At 41.8% G+C, this 22,184-nt stretch overlaps 1 protein-coding gene across 1 annotated transcript; it reads right to left on the reverse strand.

Annotated features, from left to right (window-relative positions):
* Positions 1 to 39: 39 nt before the first annotated feature.
* LOC128946387 (cadherin EGF LAG seven-pass G-type receptor 1-like) lies at positions 40 to 13,304 on the reverse strand. Its single transcript, XM_054290118.1, has 17 exons — positions 13,157 to 13,304; positions 12,055 to 12,263; positions 10,525 to 10,704; positions 9,723 to 9,942; positions 9,263 to 9,399; positions 8,433 to 8,576; positions 7,100 to 7,344; positions 6,511 to 6,620; positions 5,678 to 5,812; positions 5,396 to 5,532; positions 5,024 to 5,221; positions 4,596 to 4,690; positions 3,509 to 3,664; positions 2,617 to 2,814; positions 1,915 to 2,037; positions 1,316 to 1,526; positions 40 to 854 (listed from the first exon to the last, which is right to left on the reverse strand). Exons 1-17 carry the CDS (start codon positions 13,302 to 13,304, stop codon positions 639 to 641), a joined length of 2,862 nt encoding a protein of 953 aa, XP_054146093.1. The 3' UTR covers positions 40 to 638.
* Positions 13,305 to 22,184: the final 8,880 nt, after the last annotated feature.

Here is a 22,184-nt window from a genome sequence, read left to right on the forward strand (position 1 = left end):
TTCCCCGCCCCGCCGGAGGAGGAGGAAGGCGAGGCCCGGCCCTGCCCTTCCTCCCGGCGCGGGGGGCGGAGGCAGCGGGCCCGGCAGCGCCCGGAGCCTCCGCGCTGCTCTGGGGCTCGGCGGCCGCTCCCGTGCCCGGGAAAAGCCGCTCCTGCGCCCGGGGAAAAGCCGCTCCTTCGGGGCTGCTCCGGGGAAAGGCACCGCCTCGCTGGAAAAGAGGAGAGAGAGAGAGAAAAAATATGGAGGAGAACAGGAAAATTAGAAAACAGACTCTGGTTTTCAGACGCTGCGGCGGACGATTCTGCGCACAAGAACGGAATTGATGTCCCCAAATTACTCGATCTGAAGCAATGACAAGGCAGCGCCTCTGGAATCGGGTTTATTGTCTTGTCTTTGACACGTGCCAGAAGAAATTAAATACACAGTGAGACAGCGCTGCTGCTGGGAAAGCAGCCCTGCAGCGCAGCACTGCAGCCCTTCCCGCATATTGCTTGTTCTCTTCCTCATCCATCCTTAAAACAGCAACAAAATTAAAATCTGGATAGCATTCCCATATTCTTATTGCTCATTTAATTCTGAGCTGTTCCAATGAGTCTCATTGTGGTTTTTCTATAAATGTTCTTCATGGAGTGTTCTTATCAGAGAGATACATCATCACCAGACTCATAGTTTTCAGACTCATCATCTCCAGGCTCATCGTCCTCAGACTCATCATCTCCGGGCTCTGGGTCCAAAATCACTGCCACCTCTGAAAACTTGACTCCTTTCAGTTCTTTCTCAGGGGCAGGCAGTGTGGGCTGAGGTGTTAAGAAGGAGAGAGCTGGCTTCTGGTTTGTGTCTGTTGGAAAGGAGTCCTGCAAAAAAGCGTAGCACAGGTGAGGCAGAGAGCTACAGATGCTTGAGTGTGGAGAAATGATAAACGGTGGAAATTGTAAAATTGTGAGCCCTTTACTGTTCACATTCCATAAAGACAGAAGAGAGTCATCACTTCTGGATTAAAGTGTTGCTCATTCTTCTAGGCATGGACAAACAGCCCCTCCTCCTCCTAAGATTTTTTTATAGAATCACAAAATGGTTTGGGGTGGAAAGGATCTTAAGAGATTGTCCAGCCCCAACCCCTTGCCATGGGCAGGGACACCTTGCACTAGAGTAGGTCACTCCAAGCCCTGTCCTTGGACACTCCCAGGGATTACTTCACAATATATTTTTGGTTTCAGTTCTATTGGATTATTTTTTTTGATAATTCCTTCAATTACTTGGTGAATAACAATAAAATACCTTTCACTCCATGTTTTGCAATCATAAATCTCATTACCTGTTCTGTTGTGAATCTCGCTGTGGGCTGGACCTCGACATTTCTACTTTCAGCAGCTTTTTCAGGTGCTCCATGTTCCTCACTTTCACCCTTGTAATCCAGCAGCACTGTCTCCAGGTAATTGCCTTTTTCAGGGGCCTGAATTTCATCTTTTTCAGCATCATCTCCTCTGGTGCCTTCCAGGTTGTCAAATGACATCACCTCAGTTCTCCTAAGAGAGGTCAGAGAGTTCATAGCACCACAGACAAAAATCTCAGCCTCTACAACCAAGAGCAGCATCTCAAAATTACACTGATCTTAAAATTAGTGGGATTGTACCCAGGGGAATAAAGTAGCTTCCTGTATCCTGAAGGGTCTTTTCTGCATTAGGATTAACAATTTGCTAAAGACTAAGTAAGAATTTGCCTTTGATACAAGATTAAAAGGTATTAACTTCCTTCAAGTGTAGAGATTTTTAATTTGTCATTTTAAGGGTCCTTAAAAATGGACCTATAGCCTAGTGGGAGATCCAAGAAAAATCCTATGGTACCAAAATAAACTAGAACCACAGTTTTTATAGGCAGTATTTTATAAATTTGTGATTGCAGCAGTCTACTTACCCATTATTCATGTGCTCTGGTTTCTCTAAGCTTTTCAGGCTTCCATTTTTGTCATCTGCCCACGGGTTATCAATGCCCTCTATAACATCAACTTTCTTAACCAAATCCTGTTTCCCATACTTTCTGAAAATAATACATTGAAATAATAAGAATAATAAATTCTTTTTGAAGATTGGCTTTACAGTTGTTTTAGAAACAGAAGATGAGTTACTTGTGTTATAAATTTAATACGCAACATTTATTTTCAGTGCTGTTCTGGGGATTAGTTTGGAGTCTTTCCTATTTTCCCATAATGGCAGCAGGGTAAATGGTTTGCTTCCCTTCTGGAAATTGTTTTCCTCTACCATGTGGCCCTGCTGCCACTGAAGTTAAGCAGCAAAAACTCCCTTGATTTAAGCAGCACAACCTGCCTTGATTTTGTCATTTATGGGGTTGGAAAAGACCCACATGCCCCTCCTCACAGTGAAAATTTCTGCTGCCCACATTTCTCTGGTTCAGAACTATTTGTTTCTGCATTTGCTGTGTGACAAACACAAGAAGAAACAACTAAGAAGAAACAACTTCCAGTTGTGTGTGGTGCATCCAACATAACAAATCTCGGGCAGCGCTCCCCGCAAAAGCCGGTAGTTTATCAGACAAACACCTTTCATTAAACCCATCAGCAGTGAAGGTGGGTGGCACAGTGAAGGCAAACCCTGGTACCTTTTCCTTTTGAGGTCCAGCAGGACGTAGGCCAGGAAGGCGATGGAGGTGGCGGCCAGCAGCACGCCCAGCACGATGGCGGCCGTGCGCTCCGGGGCTGCCGCGGCCGCCGGGGCCTCGGGCACGGCCGCGCTGACGGGGGCTGAGAACACCTGCTGCAGCCCCAGCTCAATGGCAGCCCTCTGCTCCCTCAGCTTCCTGGGGACACAGGGAAAGCGGCCATGGGGCCTGGTTGGAAAATGCAGAATATCCCTCCCTGCTCTGCCAGGAGCTTCCCGAGCATTCGGGCTTGTCGTGTCTCCCCTTCAGGAGAAGCTCTGTGTTCCAGCAGCCAGCCCTGGGGCTTGTGACCTGAAATGCTGCAGAGCTTGGACACCTGAACTAGGATCCGCATCACTGACAGGTTACCAAAGAAATGTAAAATACACCTGGAGTGTGGGGTTTTAATCAACAGTCTGCCGCTCTGATATATATATGTAGTCTATATATATCTAGTCTGTATATATGGTGTGGGTATATATATATATGGTGTATATATATATCAGGTGTGTGTATATATATATATAACAGATGTAAATATATATATCAGGTGTGTATATATATATATAAAAATATATATCAGGTCAATATATATTTTAATTATATTAAACTATTATTTAATTATTTTAAACTATTAAATTGTATTTTAATGATATTCTTTCTCCCTCAGCCTTTTTCTTCTTAAATTTTCTCTGACTTTTTAATCTAATTTGCACAATGAAACAGCCTTACTCATGTTTTTGGCGAGCTCTGGAAATTAGATTTCAGTAAATAGTGAATCAGCTTTCTGAATTCTAAAATGTCCTGTCTGCACGAGCTCTGACCCCCACAGGTCAGAGTGTGCCTCACAAACCTTTTCACATCTTCTGCAGGTACTTCCTGGCGGGCCTCATCAAAAGCAATGATGTCTACGTGGGTTTCATCAGTGCTGCTCCTTGAGTTTCTGTCAGACTCCTTGGGATAGATGTTAAGCACGAATACATTCCATCCAAGTTTCTCTTCCAGGACCCTAGCATCATATGAAGAAAACATTTTTAATTAACTGGGCAATGACAGATTCTTTTACTCTGAAAATGAAGTGAAGTAGTATTTAGTACAACACTTGGCAGATATTAATTGATACTAATAAAAGTACCTTGGCAGTGTTTTGGTCAAAGCATGTAAAAATGCAGAATTAAGCTATTTGTCCAAAATTGTTGAGTGAGTGAGTAGCAGAGGAAAAAAATATCTATAGATTACTATAAACAGTAAAGGTGGGGAGGAGGGAAATTCAGTCTCATAATCCTCATGGTTTTCTCCTCTTTTTCCAGAGATTTCATGCTGGATGGGACCAGTGGCCCAGTTAAACCATCATTCTGGCAGCAGTCACCACCAACTGCTTCCAAGAAAGTTTTCCATTTCATTTTTACCAACAAGAACTGGTCCATAATAACACCAACATCACAAACTCATTTTTCCCACCTTCAGAGTGATTTCCCTTCATAAGCACAGGACTCAATCTTTCCAATGTAAATACATGTTTATGTGTAGCCAAACAAAAGATCTCCCATCTTTGTTGATATGCCCAAAAGGCCAATTGTGGTTTTAATTTAATGGTGGGTTTGGTTTGTCCTGTCTGCCCTATGTCTCCACATTTTTATCCTGCTCCATGAAAACCTTTATCCTAGGCTGTTAAAAATGACGCAAACCTTGAGGTGGGAAGAGACCACATGAAACTGTCCAGTCCAGTGACCTCTTTGAGATGTGTCAGCTTCAGGCTAAAAACTTAGATGGCAAAAATTGGTGGATTCCTGTGAATTCACTCAAATTACTCTGAGCTCTGTCAGATTGAAGGCCTGGCTTTTCTTGAGCACTGGCTGCAGGCTGTCAGACCCCTATCCCAAACTCTGAATTTATCATTAGATATTATAGCAGAATAAGCTTCACAATTTCAAAAATACCTTTGTACTTCAACACTCTTTCTTTCCACAGCACTGATCTTCTGATTTAGCACCAGCATCACAACGTTGCTGCTGGAACTGGAATCAACAGTTACCTAATAAAGAATCACAGATAAAATTTTCTAGAGCATTTGTACCTCTCATAGATTGATCAAAAAAACCCCACAAAAAGCCCCAAAATAATTGTCCTCCAAAAATCAGTTTTTGTGCCAACATATTTTTATATGTCAATGAAAATGGCAACCTCTTAATTCCTGTATGTAAATATTCATGTATCTGACAGGCCTATTGACAGAGTTAAGTAATTTTGTTTTACCATTACCAAAATTAGCCCTTCCAATAAGTTTTACCATTACCAAAATTAGCCCTTCTTGTTTACAATTTTGACGTGGAAGTAAATCAGGATTGTACACAAAAATCTTCCTTACATTGACTGTTGTCTGGGCTGTGAGTCTTCTTGTGCCTTGGTCTGCAGCTTGGACTTGCAGATAAAACGTTCCAGCTTTTCCTGCTACAGAAACTGTGAAAATCTGCCCTGTGTTTTCATTGATGTCAAATTCGTTGGTTTGGCCTCCCACTAAGCTGTACTGCAGACGTCCATTGTCTCCTGAGTCTGGATCTGTGGCCTGGGTTTAAAAAAGGTGATTTGAGACACTCAGCCTGTGGCTTTGGGGCTTCACCTTGTTCTTCAAGCAGTAAACTCAGCTCTCAGGAGCAGCTTGAAGGCTCCTCTAACACAGTGGGGGAAACCCAGCTGTGTGCCAGGGCTTGTCCTTGTGGAGAGCACAGGAGTACTGTACCTGGACTGTGGTGACAGGGTATTTGTAGGGCACAGAGCTGGGGATGCGGGCACGGAAGGAGGGGCTGGGGAAGGCGGGCTGCTCGTTCACGTCCTGCACGGAGATGGCCAGCAGGGCCGCGTTGTCAGCAAGCAGCCCTGGGGAAACAGCAGTGAGAGCCTGCACCTCCTCAGGTTACATCAAACCTTACAGCCTAAAGGGAATCACAGCTCCTGTGTGCATTGCAAACACAAAACGTGTGTCCACTGCTCCCCCGGAATGTCATTTAAAGCGAGAAGTTACCTGAACGCTGCTCTTCTGCAGCAGAGGAGACTCTTGGGTTTGCTTGAATTAAAACCACATACTGAGAAACTTCCTCATAGTCCAAATTAACTGCTGTTCTCAGCTCACCACTTTCGGGATCCAGTCTGAAGTGACCTGAAAGGACAAGCACACACTTCTGCTGCGACAGCTGCCATTAGCTGCCCTTGGGATGCGTCCATGGCTGCTCTGCTCTGAACAATGTGGAATTCAACACTTCCACTGGCCAGGCAGCAAAGGCATCACCACAGCTACCAGGGCTCCTACCCCACACCAAACAGCTCTTAAACGTGCCAAGGAGCAGTAAATGTGAACAAGGATTTCACATGATTTCACAAATAAGGAGAATTGCAGCTCCTTCTTGCACAGCTCCATTTTTTAAATGCATTTCTGAGTTTTCTCTTAGTTTCTGTGTAATTCCTTTGTTGTGGGCCAAACGGAGCCTGGGCACAGCTGCAAGAGGGCAGATGCCTTAACATAAATGCAAGTAAATGATGGACTAAAAGTGATTGGCAGGGAGGAAGCTGCTTGTAAACAACACTTTCTATTTTGGCTCCCCCACTCTCTAAATTACCCTTACCTCAAAATTTAAGAAGCCATTTCTTAGCAAGTTACCACCCTTCCTAAAGCCAAAGATCAGCAAAATCAATGCTGAAAAGCCCTGAAAAAAATTATCTGTTTTTTAAAAACTCCTGTTTTTAAAAAAGTTTTATCCATGCTCTCCATCTCATTTATGCACAGCAGCACCTCCCATGCAAAAGACAGGTTATGATGTTCTCCTGGCTATTTTAACTTAAAATGGGGCTGGTACTCACCTCTTTCGTTGCCAGATACAATAGTGTAGTCAATTAGTTTGCCTGAAGTTTCAGCCACAGCAAAATCATAAATTAAATAATCCACTCCAGTGTTTTCCGAAACAGAAATGCTGATGCAGGAAATAAATTATGAACCATAATGTTAAATTTGCCAACAGTGGTTGCCCAGGCAGGCTTTGAAATTTAACTTTGTAAAAAAGAGTTCTCTGTGGAAAATCTTGCCCCCTCCCCCCAGCTGTTTGCCAGATCTGCCCAACTTTCAGAATACAGTGCAAACCCTGGTTTTCCAGTCAGATTTTGGGTCATCCTTGAGTAAAACTGAAGGAAAAATGTTTTATAGTGTTGAAGAGCAAAGGGACAAAGAGTCTGGCTTATAAAGCTGCAAAGTAGAGAAATAAAAGACAATGCCTCAGCTCACATTCACAGAACCCAAGCGTAGCAGAATTTCCTGTGTTTTGCTTTAACAAACTCCCAAAACTGATGTCCCTTCTTCTGCATGGAAAAATATGAAAGTGACCTTCAAGTTTGCTCTGTTTTGCACTACCTGGTGAAGACATCCCAGTTATTTAAGTGGATGTGAAAGCCTCACCTGATCTCACTTTGGTTGAAGCGAGGCACGAAGGGACGGTTGTCAAACACGCTCAGAGTAACCACAGCAGTGCCATTTAAAGGGGGAGAGCCTTTGTCCTTTGCCATCACTGTCAAATGCATCTCTCCAGACCTAGACAGGTTCCCAGTTGTAATTATCTTCCCCTCACTCAAATCCTCTATCAGGAAGAAGGGGCTCACGTTGGCGTCCGGGAGGATGTAATACTCAATGAGGCCATTGTGCCCCTGCCAGGAAAGAAACACAATTTCATGGAACTGGGAGTGTGTTTGGAAGGTAGGATAAACACTGAAACAGAGATCCAAAAAACATCTGAATGGCTCTAGTGGAATTATTTTGGAAACACTGTTTTGTTTGGGTTTTTTTTAAGAATGAAAGCTATGGTAGGATGTGTAAAAATTAAAAAGAAACACAAAGCAGAAGAAAAGACAATACATTGGTCATTTACACAGCAAAAAGATGGCAAAAAGTCTCTAATGAAAATAAGTTAGATATGTAGAGGGGGACAGTCAGAGTAGTGAGGGTGGCACAGGGAGGACAAGTGCCACTCTGCACAGCTGAAGGAGGAGTTTCACTGGGGTCTCAATGCAGATCTCCCACAGTTCAGCAATTTTCAAAGGCAATTGCACTTCTTATACAGAATCATTGAAAAGGCTGATTAAAAAAGGGCTGTTAGATGATTTGCAGCAATGTACCACAGCTGCAGCTATTCCAACCAAAATTATGCATGAAGAAATAGGAAGGCACCTGCTACACCTATTTTGTTGTCACTTGGAGATGTTTCATCTTGTAAATGATATAATTACTAGCGATGTTGTCATGGTGATGTGGTTGACTACTGGATATCCCTGCCAGAGCCTGGATCCTATTTGATGGGTGTAGTACAGATATATCAAACAAAATTACATTTAACAATGGGGACAGAGAGAATCAGCTGGGGTGCCACACTTAGAGGATTTTGGTGAGCAGACATTTCCTTGCTCAAAGGAGTTTGGTGAGCTCACATTTCCAGCTATATGATATTTAGTTTTTACAGGTTTTTTTACTTCAAAAGTTCAAATAACTTCAGAAACACTAAATTGCTTCAGTTCTTGTATATTTATGAAGTGCTGGTGCATGCAGCTCTGTGTAGGAAAGGGTAAAATTAAAGGAAATAAAGCTGAGGAAACATGCCCAGAGCAGGGAGCACATCAGTGTCAAGGCAGAGCCAGCTAAACTCCTGATTTCCAGTTCTCAGAAGTGAAGCAGGGTTCCCTTTCTGCTTGGAGGAGGAGCAGGATGTGCTGTGCTGAGGGGTCACAGAGGAATCTCTCACCTGGTCGCGGTCAGTGGCGCTCACGGTGAGGACAGGAGCCCCCACAGGATTCACCATGTTCACGGCAGCAGAGTAGGAGCTCTGGGCAAACTCTGGGGCATTGTCATTCACATCCATCACTGCAACCCTGACATGGATGGCTGCCTAGGAAACAAAGGCGTGCCATGCATCTCCGAGTATTTAGAAACTCTCATTTAGCATTCTGTTTTCTTTACGTGCACATGCAGCAGAAATGATAAATCAGGCTTGGAAAAGGCTGCAGTAAAATGTTGTCTGGGTTTAATTGTGTGAACTCAGCATCAGAGATCCCTACAGAAGTTTAGCAGGAGAGGCAGGAATTCAGTGTTGCACTAGGATTCTCCTTGAAAGGTGTCTGAATGAGTAAGAGCAGGACATGTTTAGGAGACCAACATGTCCTCCTTGCAGTTAAGAAAATCCACACATGCTCTGATTCTGTTAAAGAAGTGTCTAATAACTTTTCAAATAAAAGAAATACAGCAGAACTAGAACAATCTGCTGAAAATACTTCTTCTCCCATGACAAATTATCACATCACTTACAGTTCTAACAGCAGGAGACAACTCCAGCTCCCCAGCACAGGTCAGCCAGCAAACAATTCAGGGTCAAAGCCTACCATGCATCATTTTGAATATTTCACATAATTAAAGTATACTACTACTCAGTGTGGTTAAAGGCTGTAGAAGTCTGACTCTAAACATGATGAGGTGACTCATTTATTCTACACAATAAATGGCTGGGATGGATCTCCCTCCCAGCAGTTCAAAATCCACTCTCAAGTGTTGCTGTTCATTACAGTAATGGTCTCTTACCTGATAGAAAGGGGCAGATTTATTGTTGACTGCAGTCACTGAGAGGTTGTATTTATTCATGGTTTCATAGTCTGGAGAGTTCTTTATCTTAATGATGCCCTCTATTGCATCTATTTCAAATATATCTTCTCCCTCACCTGAGACAGATTTAAACAAGCATCATCAATTAATACATCTTAGCAGCACATAATTAAATATACTCTTAAGTTATATGTTTACTTGCGCCCTGAACTCATCAAAACAAATTTTAAGTAGTGTCTGGATAATGTAGAAGAAGAAAATAAATATTTTGAGTGGATGGCCATTTGAAACATGAGCCAAGGTTTGAAAATTTTATGAGCATGAATTAGTAACATTCTTGACTTTGGTGGAAAGAGGTTAAGAAATAACATGGGTAATAGTAATTATATTCATAATTGTATAGACAAAGTGCCAGTGCAGTGGCAGAATTGCTTGTTACCTGTGAGCTCATACAGAATGAAGGCATTGTCTCCTGTGTCTCTGTCTGATGCTGTGACTTTTCCAACTATGAATCCCACAGGCACGTTTTCCTGGACACCAAAGTCAGGCACTGGATCAAACACAGGTGGCCAGTCATTAATGTCAGTGATCTTTATCACAACTGTGCAGTAACCCCTCTTCTTCTCAGGGATCCCATCATCTTCAGCATACACCACAACCTGTAAGTTGCACAGTTATTGAAAGTCAGAAATCATACAAAGAGATTTTTGCATAAGGATTAAAAAAACCTTGGGGAATTTTAATCTTTGAAATATTCTTATGTAAAGTCCCTTTCTGAATTCTCCTCAAAATGATTATTGAAAACTTAAGGAGTATTTGGGTGAATAAAAAAATCATTCTGTGTAAAACCAACAAATTCATCAATATTTTTGCTTGAAGCAAAATAAGACCATAAAAATATCCAGCAGTGGCAGCAACAGAAAGGAGATTAACTGAGAATCATATCTGCAAGGTCTCAGCACAGGTTCAGGCAACAGACAGGGCTGAATACATGAGCTGTCATTGTGAAATTAGTTATTCATGTGCTGAAGTGTTTCCAGGGCAGGTGAACAATGAGCTGTGCTTGAATTTCATTCTAGACAAAAGGCAGTGCCTTGTTTCAATAATGCCTCATGCCTTGAGATGCTCCTGTTCTAAACCAGTGCAGAAAATGCTCAAGCATTGTCAAGCTAAACAAAAGCACAAGTGCCACCTGTTTTCCAAGAGAAAAATAAAGAAGATTTAAAATATCTAAAGCAAACCTGGTACTCTGTGGGTTCCTCTTCATAATCAAAGGGGGCAGTGGAATAAAGGATTCCAGTGGTTTCATTTATGCTGAATTTCAGTCCTTGTCCATTGAGAATGCCATATGTCAGGAAACCATTTCTGCCTGTGTCACTGTCCTGAGCTTTCAGCTGCACAATCTGAGCAGCAGGGGAATGCTGCAGGAAGAAGGATTGAGGCTCTCAGAGACTGCTTTGCTGCAATTGCTTGAATTATGTCAAAGTAACAGGTACTGCATCCACTTACACTAGTATAGACATTTTTAAATCAAAATTATACAGCTTGATCCACACAGTAAGAGAGTCTCTTGCTTTCTCTAATTTACAGAAAATAACTGTTCCCCCCCGCCCCCCATATCTCTACATATAGCTGCAATTTTCAGGAAGAAATATTATTTCAAACAGCCCAAATGTTAACCTAAATATCTGACTTGCTGTTATTTCTGTGTAACAGCCTCTTCTCCTGTGAAACTCAATGGGTGTTTTCAACTCCAAAATCACATTTCTTTCTGAACACTATTTGGCTAATAATTATCAAAATAAACAATCTGATTTTTCCTTTTTAACAATGTTCTTTGCACCAAGATTGACAGAAGGTATCAGTGTTTCACTTGCAGGGCCATTTGAGACCTGAAGTTATTTGATCCAGCAATTCCCACTGTGTAAATATTTCACATGGAAATCAATTTTTTAAGGTTGGGGAGTGTGATTCTAGTTCTTCTGCATTAAACTCACTGGGAACATTAAAATTATGTGTAATAAGTTAAACCTCTAATTCAGTGGTAGAAATGGACTAGACTTCAAATCAGTGGTGGCTGCTAAAGACAATATGTGTGCATTAGGTGGGGATCTCAAAGGCAAGGTATGTGCTCTATAAAATATCAACATGATCAATGTGCTTCTTTTTTTTTTAAAAAAAAAGCAACCAGCAGATTAAAGTGTGAAAAGTTTTGCTTCAAAATTGAAGAGTGAAATGTTGAGCAAGATGCTTTTACATATTCAAATGCTGTGGCTTCTTCTGTAGAGAACCACAGTGTCTGAAAATCTGACTGAGATCTGGCTTGTTCTCTGCTGCTGATCACTTGTGCCAGCAAAATCACAACAGACTGTACATGAGCAAGAGCAGAAATATTGTTAAATTAGAGACTGTGCCCTGGTACTGCCCTGTGTGAAGCTCCCTCACAAAAGGCTGAGTGAGAGCCTATGGGGTGCCCAGCACATCCAGTAGATTTCAAATTCACCTGAATATTCTCTATGTAAAATATTCAAAATGTAGTGTTAGTTCTTCCTTCAGGCAGCCCCCTATTAGAAAAGATTCACTTTTTCTTCAATAAATCCACACTTTTAGATCACTCTTGGTGTGCATTTGGATTGAAATAAACCTCACAACACCATGTGGTAGGACAGAACAGCAACTCTGCCCAGCTCCTGAAGGTTTACTTGTATACTCAACAAACTTTTTTTTTTTAAGACTTTTTTTGTTATTCAGTTTAGATGACATTTTCTTACCTCTGGCAATCTCTCTTCTAGTAGAGAAGATGGGAAAACTGGGGGGAAATTGTTTTCATCAAGGACTTCCACCTTCACTTCCACTTCATTAAATATGGCAGCATTAGAGGAGTCTGTTGCTCGTACCTTGAAATTTACTGGAAAATCTTCCAGTTTTAGATTCTTACTTGTTCTTACAACACCATTGGATGGATGGATGATGAAATATCCTGTTCAAAAAAAAATCAACCAGAAATTATTCTGGTTATTATTTCATTAGTTGAAACTGAAGATATGAATCCTTCAGTGAAAAGTACAGATTATTTATATGAATATTGTATGTTACAATATTTTTTGTTCTTTGAAAAATAGTATTTTTCAAAGAACAAAATGAAATTTAATGTTTTTACAAGGTTGACAAGAATGTCAGATATATCCAGGGCTGTAATTAACAAAAAGAAACAGTTCAGAACAATGGGAACCAAAAGGGAAAAAATTCAATCCACCACTCTTCAGCCAGGTATTCACATTCCTCTGAAACAGTCAGAGATTATTTGTCCCTCTTTCAGTTAGATATTTTTTATATTTCCTAACAAGTCCTGTTCTAAATGAAGATGAGGAGTTTTGCAACTACCTTCAAGATCACGACTTCATACAAAACACTTTACAAAACTGAAGTACAAATTGGCTGTTTGATGATGGATTAAAATCAGCTCTATATTTAGCAATAAACCACATGTGACAAAGCACTGATGCACTTGACCACATGCAAACTCACTCTAGGCACTCACACGTTGCTGAGTTAGTTTTTCTCCTGGAAGTTTTTGTGCTATTAGTTGTTTTTTGTCCAACCAGAGTAACTTTATGCCTGACCAGGTCCAGCCTGATCTTCCTGCAGCAGACACAGCACAGAGCTGGTGAAGCCAGCCCTGCACCACGTGCCTTGTGCTGCTCTGACAGAAATTCAGTACCATGCCCACACCTGATCCACCCCAAACTGGTGCCCTGGCTTCATTCCCACTCAGTGTTAATGGCTGTGGAACTGAGGGAAGAGCAGAAAGCAGGAGGGAAGAAACCATCCCAACACTCAGGGCTCCTCCTGTTCTCCACATCCAGGGCTCACCCTTCTCATCTCCAGAGGTGATGCTGTAGTCCACAGGGAGCTTGTACAAGGCTCTGACCTCCACAACAAACGTGTCTGGGGGGCTCTGCTCTGCCAGAGGGGCAGGGTGATAGGCTTCTTCCAGGAACAGTGGGAAGGACACATCCATGGGAGCAACCACGACTGACACCTGCAGAGAAAAGGATGCTTTAGCAAAATCCTACTGAGGTGTGGGACAGCACAAGTCCAGGCTTTGGCCAGTGAGGAGAAAGAAGCCTGGGATTGCTGCCTGCTGTGTTTAACACTGCCCTGAAGGCAGCAAATACTCATGGGAAACAGCAAAAAACTCATCAGTTTAGGTTCACCTGGGTGCTTTGCCAAATACAGAGCTCCAGTTCCTCACATCCAGCACATTTCAAAGGAGCTGTATGTCTAACTAAGCAGCTCTCAGAGAGATGCACTCATCTCCAGCCTTTCACTGGAGAGGGTGTAACCAGAGCAGGAATTTGCACACACAGTATTTTAAAATTATTGTGACAGATTTATAGATTAAGAACAAAAGGTGAGAGGTGGTAAATAAGAAATGCCTACTGCTTCACAAAAATAGTTTATTTCTGTTGCCAGACAGCTGCTGTCTAATCATCTGAAGAATGATGGCTTGTAAGTCTGCATTTTAAGGTTGTTGAAGGTAACTTTCTACATCTTTATCCATATAGATTTCTAGTTATTTTTTTCAATTCTGCTGTGATATTTAGTGGCAAAAGTTCACCAGCAAGTTATAAGCACTGTGTAAAAATAATTTTTAAATCACATTTACATTTCTCACTCTTCAATCTAGAAATTATTTTTCTTACATTGGGGAAAATAAACAGGAACACTTTATTTGCCATCTCCTGTTAATTTATCACATATTTCCATTACATCCTTTCTGGCTGTCCCACTCTTTGACCTTACACAGAAGTCTCTACTGCTCTACCCCTCCTCCCTCACAGCCTGGAGCTTCTGTCTGTCTTTTCTGAAATGGAATGATCACAACCATTCTGGGTGCTGTGCCAGCAATTGCTGGGGCAGCATAACTTGGTAACTGTTATCTTGTAGCCTGAAACAGAAATAAATCAGACATTTATGTCGTTCATGTCAGAAATAAATCTCTGACATTCTGATTCCTGGTTTGCATCGTTTTGCCTGACTAATACCCCTCTCCTGGTGTGGCAGTGCTCAGTTTAGAATAAAGCAATCTGAGGAAGTGAAGAGAGGGCCAGGCAGAAACATTGGTACCTTCACAGAGGCTGAAAGAGGCGGCAGCCCCGAATCCGTGGCAGTGACGTTCAAGGAGTGGTACTGGGGAACAGTTTGTGTGGATAAGTCTCTTGTTAGCCTGAGCTCTCCTGTGGCACTGGAAAGACTGAAGAGGCCTTCTGAGTTCCCACCTGAAAACAGAAAAAGAAGTGTTGGAGATGTTCCCTGGAGCCAGCAGAGACAAGTGACTGCAGTGCATGCCCAGGAGTGAGGAGGCACAGGTTGAAATCCTACACTTGGAGCAAGACACCCCCTCTGGTCCAACCTCCTGGCTCAAAACATGGCCAGGAGTGAATTCAGCACAGGCTGTTCAAGGCTTTGCTCCATCAGGTGAGAATCTCCAAGGACAGCCTCTCTGGGCAACCTCTTCCTTTAATTATTGATCTTCACAGAGGACTTTTTACCCCTTCTATGCAGTCAGAACCCAGCAGTTCAGTTTATGACCATTCTCTCTCATTCTGGTGTCATGCAGCTTGCTGTAGCAGTGTCAAGTATCCCAGTGATAAATCAGCCCCAAGATTTTTTCCTAACATACCTGAAATATTGTAGAAAATGCCTTCATCATAAGCCTTGCCTTCATCTCTTGCATTGATGTCCACTACCAGTGTGCCAGCTGTAGAATTGTCTAGGAGGATCCTGTGATATGAGGGTTGGTCAAACTCAGGTCCTTCTTCATTGACATCTTCCACAGTAACTGAGAAAGAATCATCACATTTGGTGAGTTTTACCCAAATGATTACCAGTTGTTGTTTTCAGCTAATATAAACCAACACAGCTCCTCTGAATGAGAATATATCCAGTCATACTGATCAAAAGTAGGGCTGGCCAAGAGCTAGGATACCAACTTCACAAAAATCTTTATGTCTTTTTTCTCCAACAGAACAAAGTTATTTAATTTTTTTTAAGGGAAAAAAAGCCAGCAATCAAGGACTGTTATTTTAACAAGACTAAAACTCACTGTCAACACTGTTTATCACCCTAGAAACTGCCCTTCTGTATACAAGCAGAAAAAAACCCCCTGAATTACGTTTTTGGAAACCTTTTCAATCAAAATGCCAATAGGTTCTTAGAAAACAGAAAAAAAATTGCGACTATATTGAAGGAAGTAATGTCAGTTTGTGTGAAAAATCCTCATTTTTGACATGGCAAGCTTTTTTTAGAAAAATTTCATTTGGTTGTAGTGAAAAGATCACACTATCATTTATGATAATTTACTCTAGCAGACTGCATTAATATTGGTTTATATTTCATAATTACATATGCTGAAATATTCCCTAGGGTTGTTAATGAAAGTTCATTTTCTGTGGTAAAGCAGAGCTACCTGTAATGTTTGCTGTGTCCTGGAGATGTGGCTCTCCAGGATTGAAAGCTTTCAGAATAAACTTGTACTGGGATTGACTTTCATAGTCCAGAGGCTGAAGGGTTGCAATATTTCCAGAAAGTTCTCCAACATGAAACGAAGCTGTCTCTCCAGTTATGGTGTAATGAATGATGGCATTGTACCCTATATCTGCATCTGTGGCCACTGCACTCAAAATCTAAAAGAAAAGGGAAAAAAAGTCAGCAATAAAAGGTTTAGAGCAGAGCAAAGAGAGTGGCAAAACATGCCCACAAGCCTGGTATTGACCCACAGAGTGTTTACTGACTGAATCACTCATTAACTGATTAACTGCATTGCTGGAGTTGTGGCAGAGCAGTTACAGACTGCCAGGTGCCCCCTCTCCCCTTGACTCCTGTAACCTTTAGGGCACATGTGCAAGGCAGAAGTGGAGCCAGGAATGGATGCACTGGGAGCTGCCCAGGGAAGCTGGGATGCCCCATCCCTGGTTCAGGGCCAGGCTGGATGGGGCTCTGAGCAGCCTGAGAAAGGTGTCCCTGCCTGCCCATGGCTGAGGGGCTGGAACAAGATGATCTTTAATGGCCCTTCCAATCCAAACCATCCCATGATTCTAAGAACAGAGGGATGCTGGATAAATGCACAACACCTACAGCACCAAACATCTTTAGAACACATTGCCCACAGATCCAGTGAAAACTCAGCCTGTGCAGTGTGGAATCACTGCTGAGGATGAGAGGGAAAGGGGGAGCAGCTCCCACTCTTTGTCAGAGTTTTGGGAGGAATCAGTGGGGCAGGTACTCCTCTGTCATACAAACCAAACACACTGTGTGATTCCACAGATTAAAAAATGATGTTCACCAATGCACAGCCATGAGAGATTACTGCCCCTTCCAGGTGCCCAGAGAGAAAACAAGGGCACTGCTTATTCTCAGTGCCTCTCACCACATGTGGAGGCTCATTCTCCCTCACAGTCACAGAGTAGGAATTTTGGGGGAGCACTGGTGGGTTGTCATTCACATCTTCCACAGTGATGCTCAGAACTAAGCTTGCAGATTGTGGTGGCTTCCCAGAATCAGTGGCCTGTGAAGGAACAACTTGTCATTAAAAACAGCATTACTTTGACACAAATTTACTCTGCCTGTTCAATTTTGCTCCAAAAATTGTGAGTTTTTGCCTCTGCAGTCTTTCTGCTGGATCAGTTATCCCTCAGAGACACTTCTCTACCCTGCGCTTGGTTAGTTGCCACATCTTCCTGCAGCTGGATCCTCAGCCCATCACATGTTCTGCCTCTCATTAACAATTAATCAAAAGCTCCAGCTGGATGCAGATCAAACATGGCATGGGATCAGATGTGGCACTAATCAACACAGGACTGTGATGTACACATAGCTGGGCTCTGGTAGTTGAGAGAATGAGGAAATCCCGGGCATTTTGAGGGTTTAAAGTGCCAAAATAGCAAGTTGTGAAGAGCATCCAGTATGTGGCAAATTCACACTCAGTTTTACACTGCTCCAACCTCTGCCATAGAAAATTCTCATCTCTAGGTACATATGCACAGTTTTCAATTAGTCTTACAAAGTGTCCACTGTTATTAACTTGACATTTTTCTGAAGACACGGCTTCATTTTTAATGTCTCCTCTATATCTTCCACAAGTTCTTTGACCAGCAAAAATGTCCTTTAATATATTTGTACTTGATGGAACAAACAAATATATTTTGTCAGGGCTGGAACACTTCTTTGTATGCACAGTAATTGATCTGATTAGCAGCAGTAAAAATCCATGAAAGCAGCTAGAATGAATAGATAACCTCAGGGATGTTGAGTGAAAGTTTAAAGTTTATGCTTTTTCTTTTTTTTCCACTTGAAAAATCTAATTTCAGGTATTTTATAAAAGATCTAAGGACATATAGTTGAATAAGGGAACAAAATAAGGGAAAGGGACAAATAACACAGATAGGCAAGGCAGCTGTATGGTCAAAAATGGAGCCAGGAATGTTTGCAGCTGTTGTGTCACTGTAACCTTTAAGATTTAGGGTTCATAAGCAATTTATTCACTAATACCAATTTACAGAGCAGAAAACAGAGCTCTGCATACAAAACATAAGGAACAGTCAAAACTCATGCATGAATTCAAATGGAATTCTCTAAGATTAAGGGGTTTTCTTGTGATGGTTCAGTATTTCCTCTTTTCTAATGCTGTGAACTTGCATCAAATTTGTCAACTTACAATTATTTTCAATTCATAACTGTCCATCACTTCTCTGTCTAAGGGTTTTTTGGTCATCAGTTGGCCAGTAGAACTGTTAATATGGAATGTTCCAGCAAAATCATCTTGCAGAGAGTAGCTGATAAGTGCATTATCTCCTACATCCAGATCAGTAGCAGAAAATGTGCCCAAGTCTAGACCAGCTGCATTCTCAGGAGCTGATAAATGAGTTTGCATCCATGCTGAGAAAACTGGAGGGTTGTCATTGATGTCTTCAACTCTCACAGTTACCTATATTGAAAAAAAAGAAACAAAAGGAGAAAAAGACACAAATCTGAGCTGTAGAAGCTGTAATCAAAGGAGAATTTTGATTTATTTTAGTCCTATAGCAAAAGAATACAACCAAGGAACAAAGCCCAAAGGGAACAGAAAACAACTTCAGCATTTCTCAACATTTGAGCATTTTCATAACCTCTGAATTTTTAATCTTTTTTAATTCTCAGCTGCAAGATAACATATATATAAGACAACACTCTCTAAGTGGAAGAGATGCACAGAACTAATAACCTGGGGCTCTTTGGCTCATCTGCCTCTTGCATGTGACAGAACCATGCACAGAAGCAGTTTTGGTGTTAATCAGTTTCTCTGGCTATGAGCTGTTCATAAGGAGCTCTCAGGGAGTGACACAATCTGTGAAGCTGACAATATCTCCAGATGGTAAAATCTCCTCAGGATATAAAAAAAAAAAAAGGAAATTAAATAGAAGGCTCTCAAAGCCTCACATTTGCATGACAGAAGACACTTATCTGGATTTTGCTTGACTGCTAATATTTTTAAAAGACATTTCACATTGCTCGGTAGAAAATATTTTGAACTGCATATTCCATACCAAAGCAACAGCTGTGTTGGGTGGCACCAGGGAATCCACAGCTTGCACCAGGATGCTGTACAGGTCTCCTTGCTCCCTGTCCAGCCTCACCAGGGCCACGATGTCCCCTTGGTCCCCGATGGAGAACTTGTCCCAGTGGGATTTCAGGGAGTACTGGACCTGCACAGCAATGCTGCCACTCAGAGCCTTCACTGAGCCCACTGCACTCCCTGGGGCTCTGCCCTCCTCAATGCTGAACTCGTAGCTGGAGCTCTCAAAAGTCAGCCCAAAGCTGGAGTCATCCACCAGCAAGTAGAGAGTAACAGAGGCTGAGGAGAGAAAACAAATTAGAATAGTGAAGTCACTGCTCAGATCATCATGATCCGTGCTCTGGTTCCTTAAAGCTCTTGAGGAACCAGTAGAAACTGAAAGAAATTATCACACAGGAAAGGGAAATGATAAGAAAAAAGAAAGCAATAGTAATAAGGATTAATATGTAACACAAAACATGATGCTTTTGCACCTAATTGATTTTCCAGAATAATCTCACTTCCCTGATTACAGAAGTGTTGCTTCAGCCTGACAGGAGAGCAAGGATCACCAGTCTGAAGCTAATGGGATGTGCAGGTGTTCCACACTGCTTACAAACCTGACCCTTAATTGCTGTGTAACAAGAGAGGAGGGAAGTACATAAAGCCACAAGTGCAATTCCTGTTGTGACCACTTGTCCTATTTTAAGAAAATCAGTTTTTTTCTCCTGTTCATGATAAATCAAAGTTAACCTCCAAAAAACACATGAAAAACTTACAAAAATTACTACATTATTAAATATTTTTTGAGAAACAGAAACTCAGTAGAGTGTGATTTGCCAACTTCTGATTGTTTAAATATTTCTAATTTTAGGAAGATAAAGGAAAACAGAAAAAGAAACACGTCAACAATAGTATTTGAATACATCTTTTTAGAGTGACTACAGCTGTGAAGTCTGGGGTTTGTACCATAAATACAAATTTTAAAGTAATTTTAAAGAATTATTTCTAACCAGGGTTACTAAAACCAAGTTTTCTGTTAATACGATCAGCATGGAGGAGATCAGAAGGTAAAAAGCAAATATTCATCATTGTTCAAATGCAACTTTTTTTTTTTGCTAGATTCAGTTTGATTGATGGCAGCTGGATTAATTTAAAATCCAAATGTTTGCAAGGGTTATGTTTATGTGGGAAAAGACAAAAGGGTAAAAAAGATGGCATACCACTTGAGGTAAGCTGAGGAACTCCATGGTCAGTGGCAACAACTGTCAGTGTCACAACTGTGTCAGCTGTGATGTGCTCCAGGTTATTGCTGAGGGAGATTTCTCCAGTGCCATTATTTATATGGAAATCATCAGAATGGTTCATGAGGCTGAGTAAGGAGCAATCAGGAGAGCATTCATATTAATGACCTTGGAAGTGCCATCTACTCAGTGCTACCTCTGCAAGGAGCACTCAACAGACAATATTTGCCTATTTCTAAAGAACAGCTATTAATTTCTGTCTTTAGCCTAAAATATATTGGCCTTTTATTTCCAAGTAAGTCTTTCCATGACGAAAATGTGCAGCATTCAGGCCTTCAGTTCCCATTACACCCCAAGGCTTTGATGCTCCCACCACGGGAAGGCAGATCCTGCACACTCAGCTGCATGTTCAGCAGTGGGAGAAGCCCAAGGGACATTCATCTGAAGACCTGCTAATTCCTGGCCTTCTATGACCTCTCACAGAAAACTGCATTGCTCACAAGTGGTGTGGTTTGGGTAGAATGCTATCCCATAGTTAAAAATAACTTCTTCCAAGGCAGTAGTTCTAAACATCCACAAGTTCACTGCTCGTTCATTTGTCCTTCTCAATCTATGCTTCTCATGTCAAGGTATCCTGGTATTTTCCATGATTTAGAGCTCATATAAATATCTTTATCCACTGATTTTTCTATGCATAGCACATTAAGGAAGTTATTTTCTTATCTCCTCCTCCCAGCAAACAAAAGATATGCAAAAAGAATAAGAGATTCATTTACTTCCTACCCAGACCCCAGATACTCCAATGTGTTGTTCAGAATTTCAGAAACTGAACCAAATCTTGGAATTTCAGAAACTGAACCAAATCTTGGCTGCGGGTTTTTATTGCCAGTTTATCATTTGGTTGTGCCCTCTTATGTCATAATCATGATGTGATAAGCTCTAAAACACTCAATAATGACTGTCCTTCTGCCTAAGTATAGAAACCATAACCAATTATAGCACTTGTAAAATATTTATGAAGAGATCTTATCCTTCCCACGACCAATACAAGTCCCTTTCTGTGCCTGTCACAGAGGTGTATCATTAACCTGACACAAGTGTACCTGTATGAAACGACAGCGTTGTTCCCAAGGTCGGGGTCAGTGGCAGGCACTGCCAGCACAGCCTGTCCCTCCTTTGCTGCTGCCACAGGGATGCTGGCTGAGTACTGCGCCCTTGTGAACTCAGGGGGGTTGTCATTCACATCCAACACCCTGATGCTGACGTGAGTGAAGTTCTGGGGTGTGGCAGGAGACAAGCATGATTCAGAGAGTGCACAGGCACTTAGGTGTACAAATAAAAGGCAGCAATGATAAATCAGAACCTGCTACTCCTTACCTGCCTCTGAGGCACTCCGTTATCAGATGCCAGCAGGAGCAGCTCATACTTGTCTTTGCTTTCTCGGTCCACAGAGCCAGTAACCAAAATGGTTCCATCCTAGAGAAGGCAGGGGTTCAATGCACACATCATCTTGTACACTGAATTCTCAGAAGGGATGAGGGATTGAAATAATCTATTCTCCTTTGGGCTACTTCACCTTCCAAGAATGTCTTGTTTTTTCAAATATCAACGTAGATTTCCAACCTACAGGGCACGTGCTGGCTGTGATGTGCATTGGAATGGTACTGCCTGCTCTTTTTTACCTGATGTATCTTACTGTGCCAAGTCACTTAATGAACAGCAGGATATAAATCTTGCTTTCAGCATACCCAAAGCCTTACCTGCTGGATGCTGTATGGGTTATCCCCATCCTCAGCTGACAGGTAATAAATAATTCGTGCATTGTCTCCCTCATCCAAATCAGTAGCAGTCACATGTCCAACTCTAGTGGCATTATTCAAGGTGTATTCCCCTTCCAGAGCCTCAAAACTGTATGGCAGGTTCTGAAACTCAGGGTTGTTATCATTGACATCCAGAACAGTGATGTGGAACAAGGCACTTGAATTAAGCCCATTTATTACATTATCAACTGCCCATACCTGTCAAAGTAAGAAAAAAAAGTCATTTTAGTTGACTGTGTTAT

Source organism: Melozone crissalis, unplaced genomic scaffold (assembly GCF_028551555.1).
Source record: "Melozone crissalis strain CALT ecotype California unplaced genomic scaffold, PUWL_Pcris_2 ptg000081l_1, whole genome shotgun sequence".
Lineage (NCBI taxonomy): Eukaryota > Metazoa > Chordata > Aves > Passeriformes > Passerellidae > Melozone > Melozone crissalis.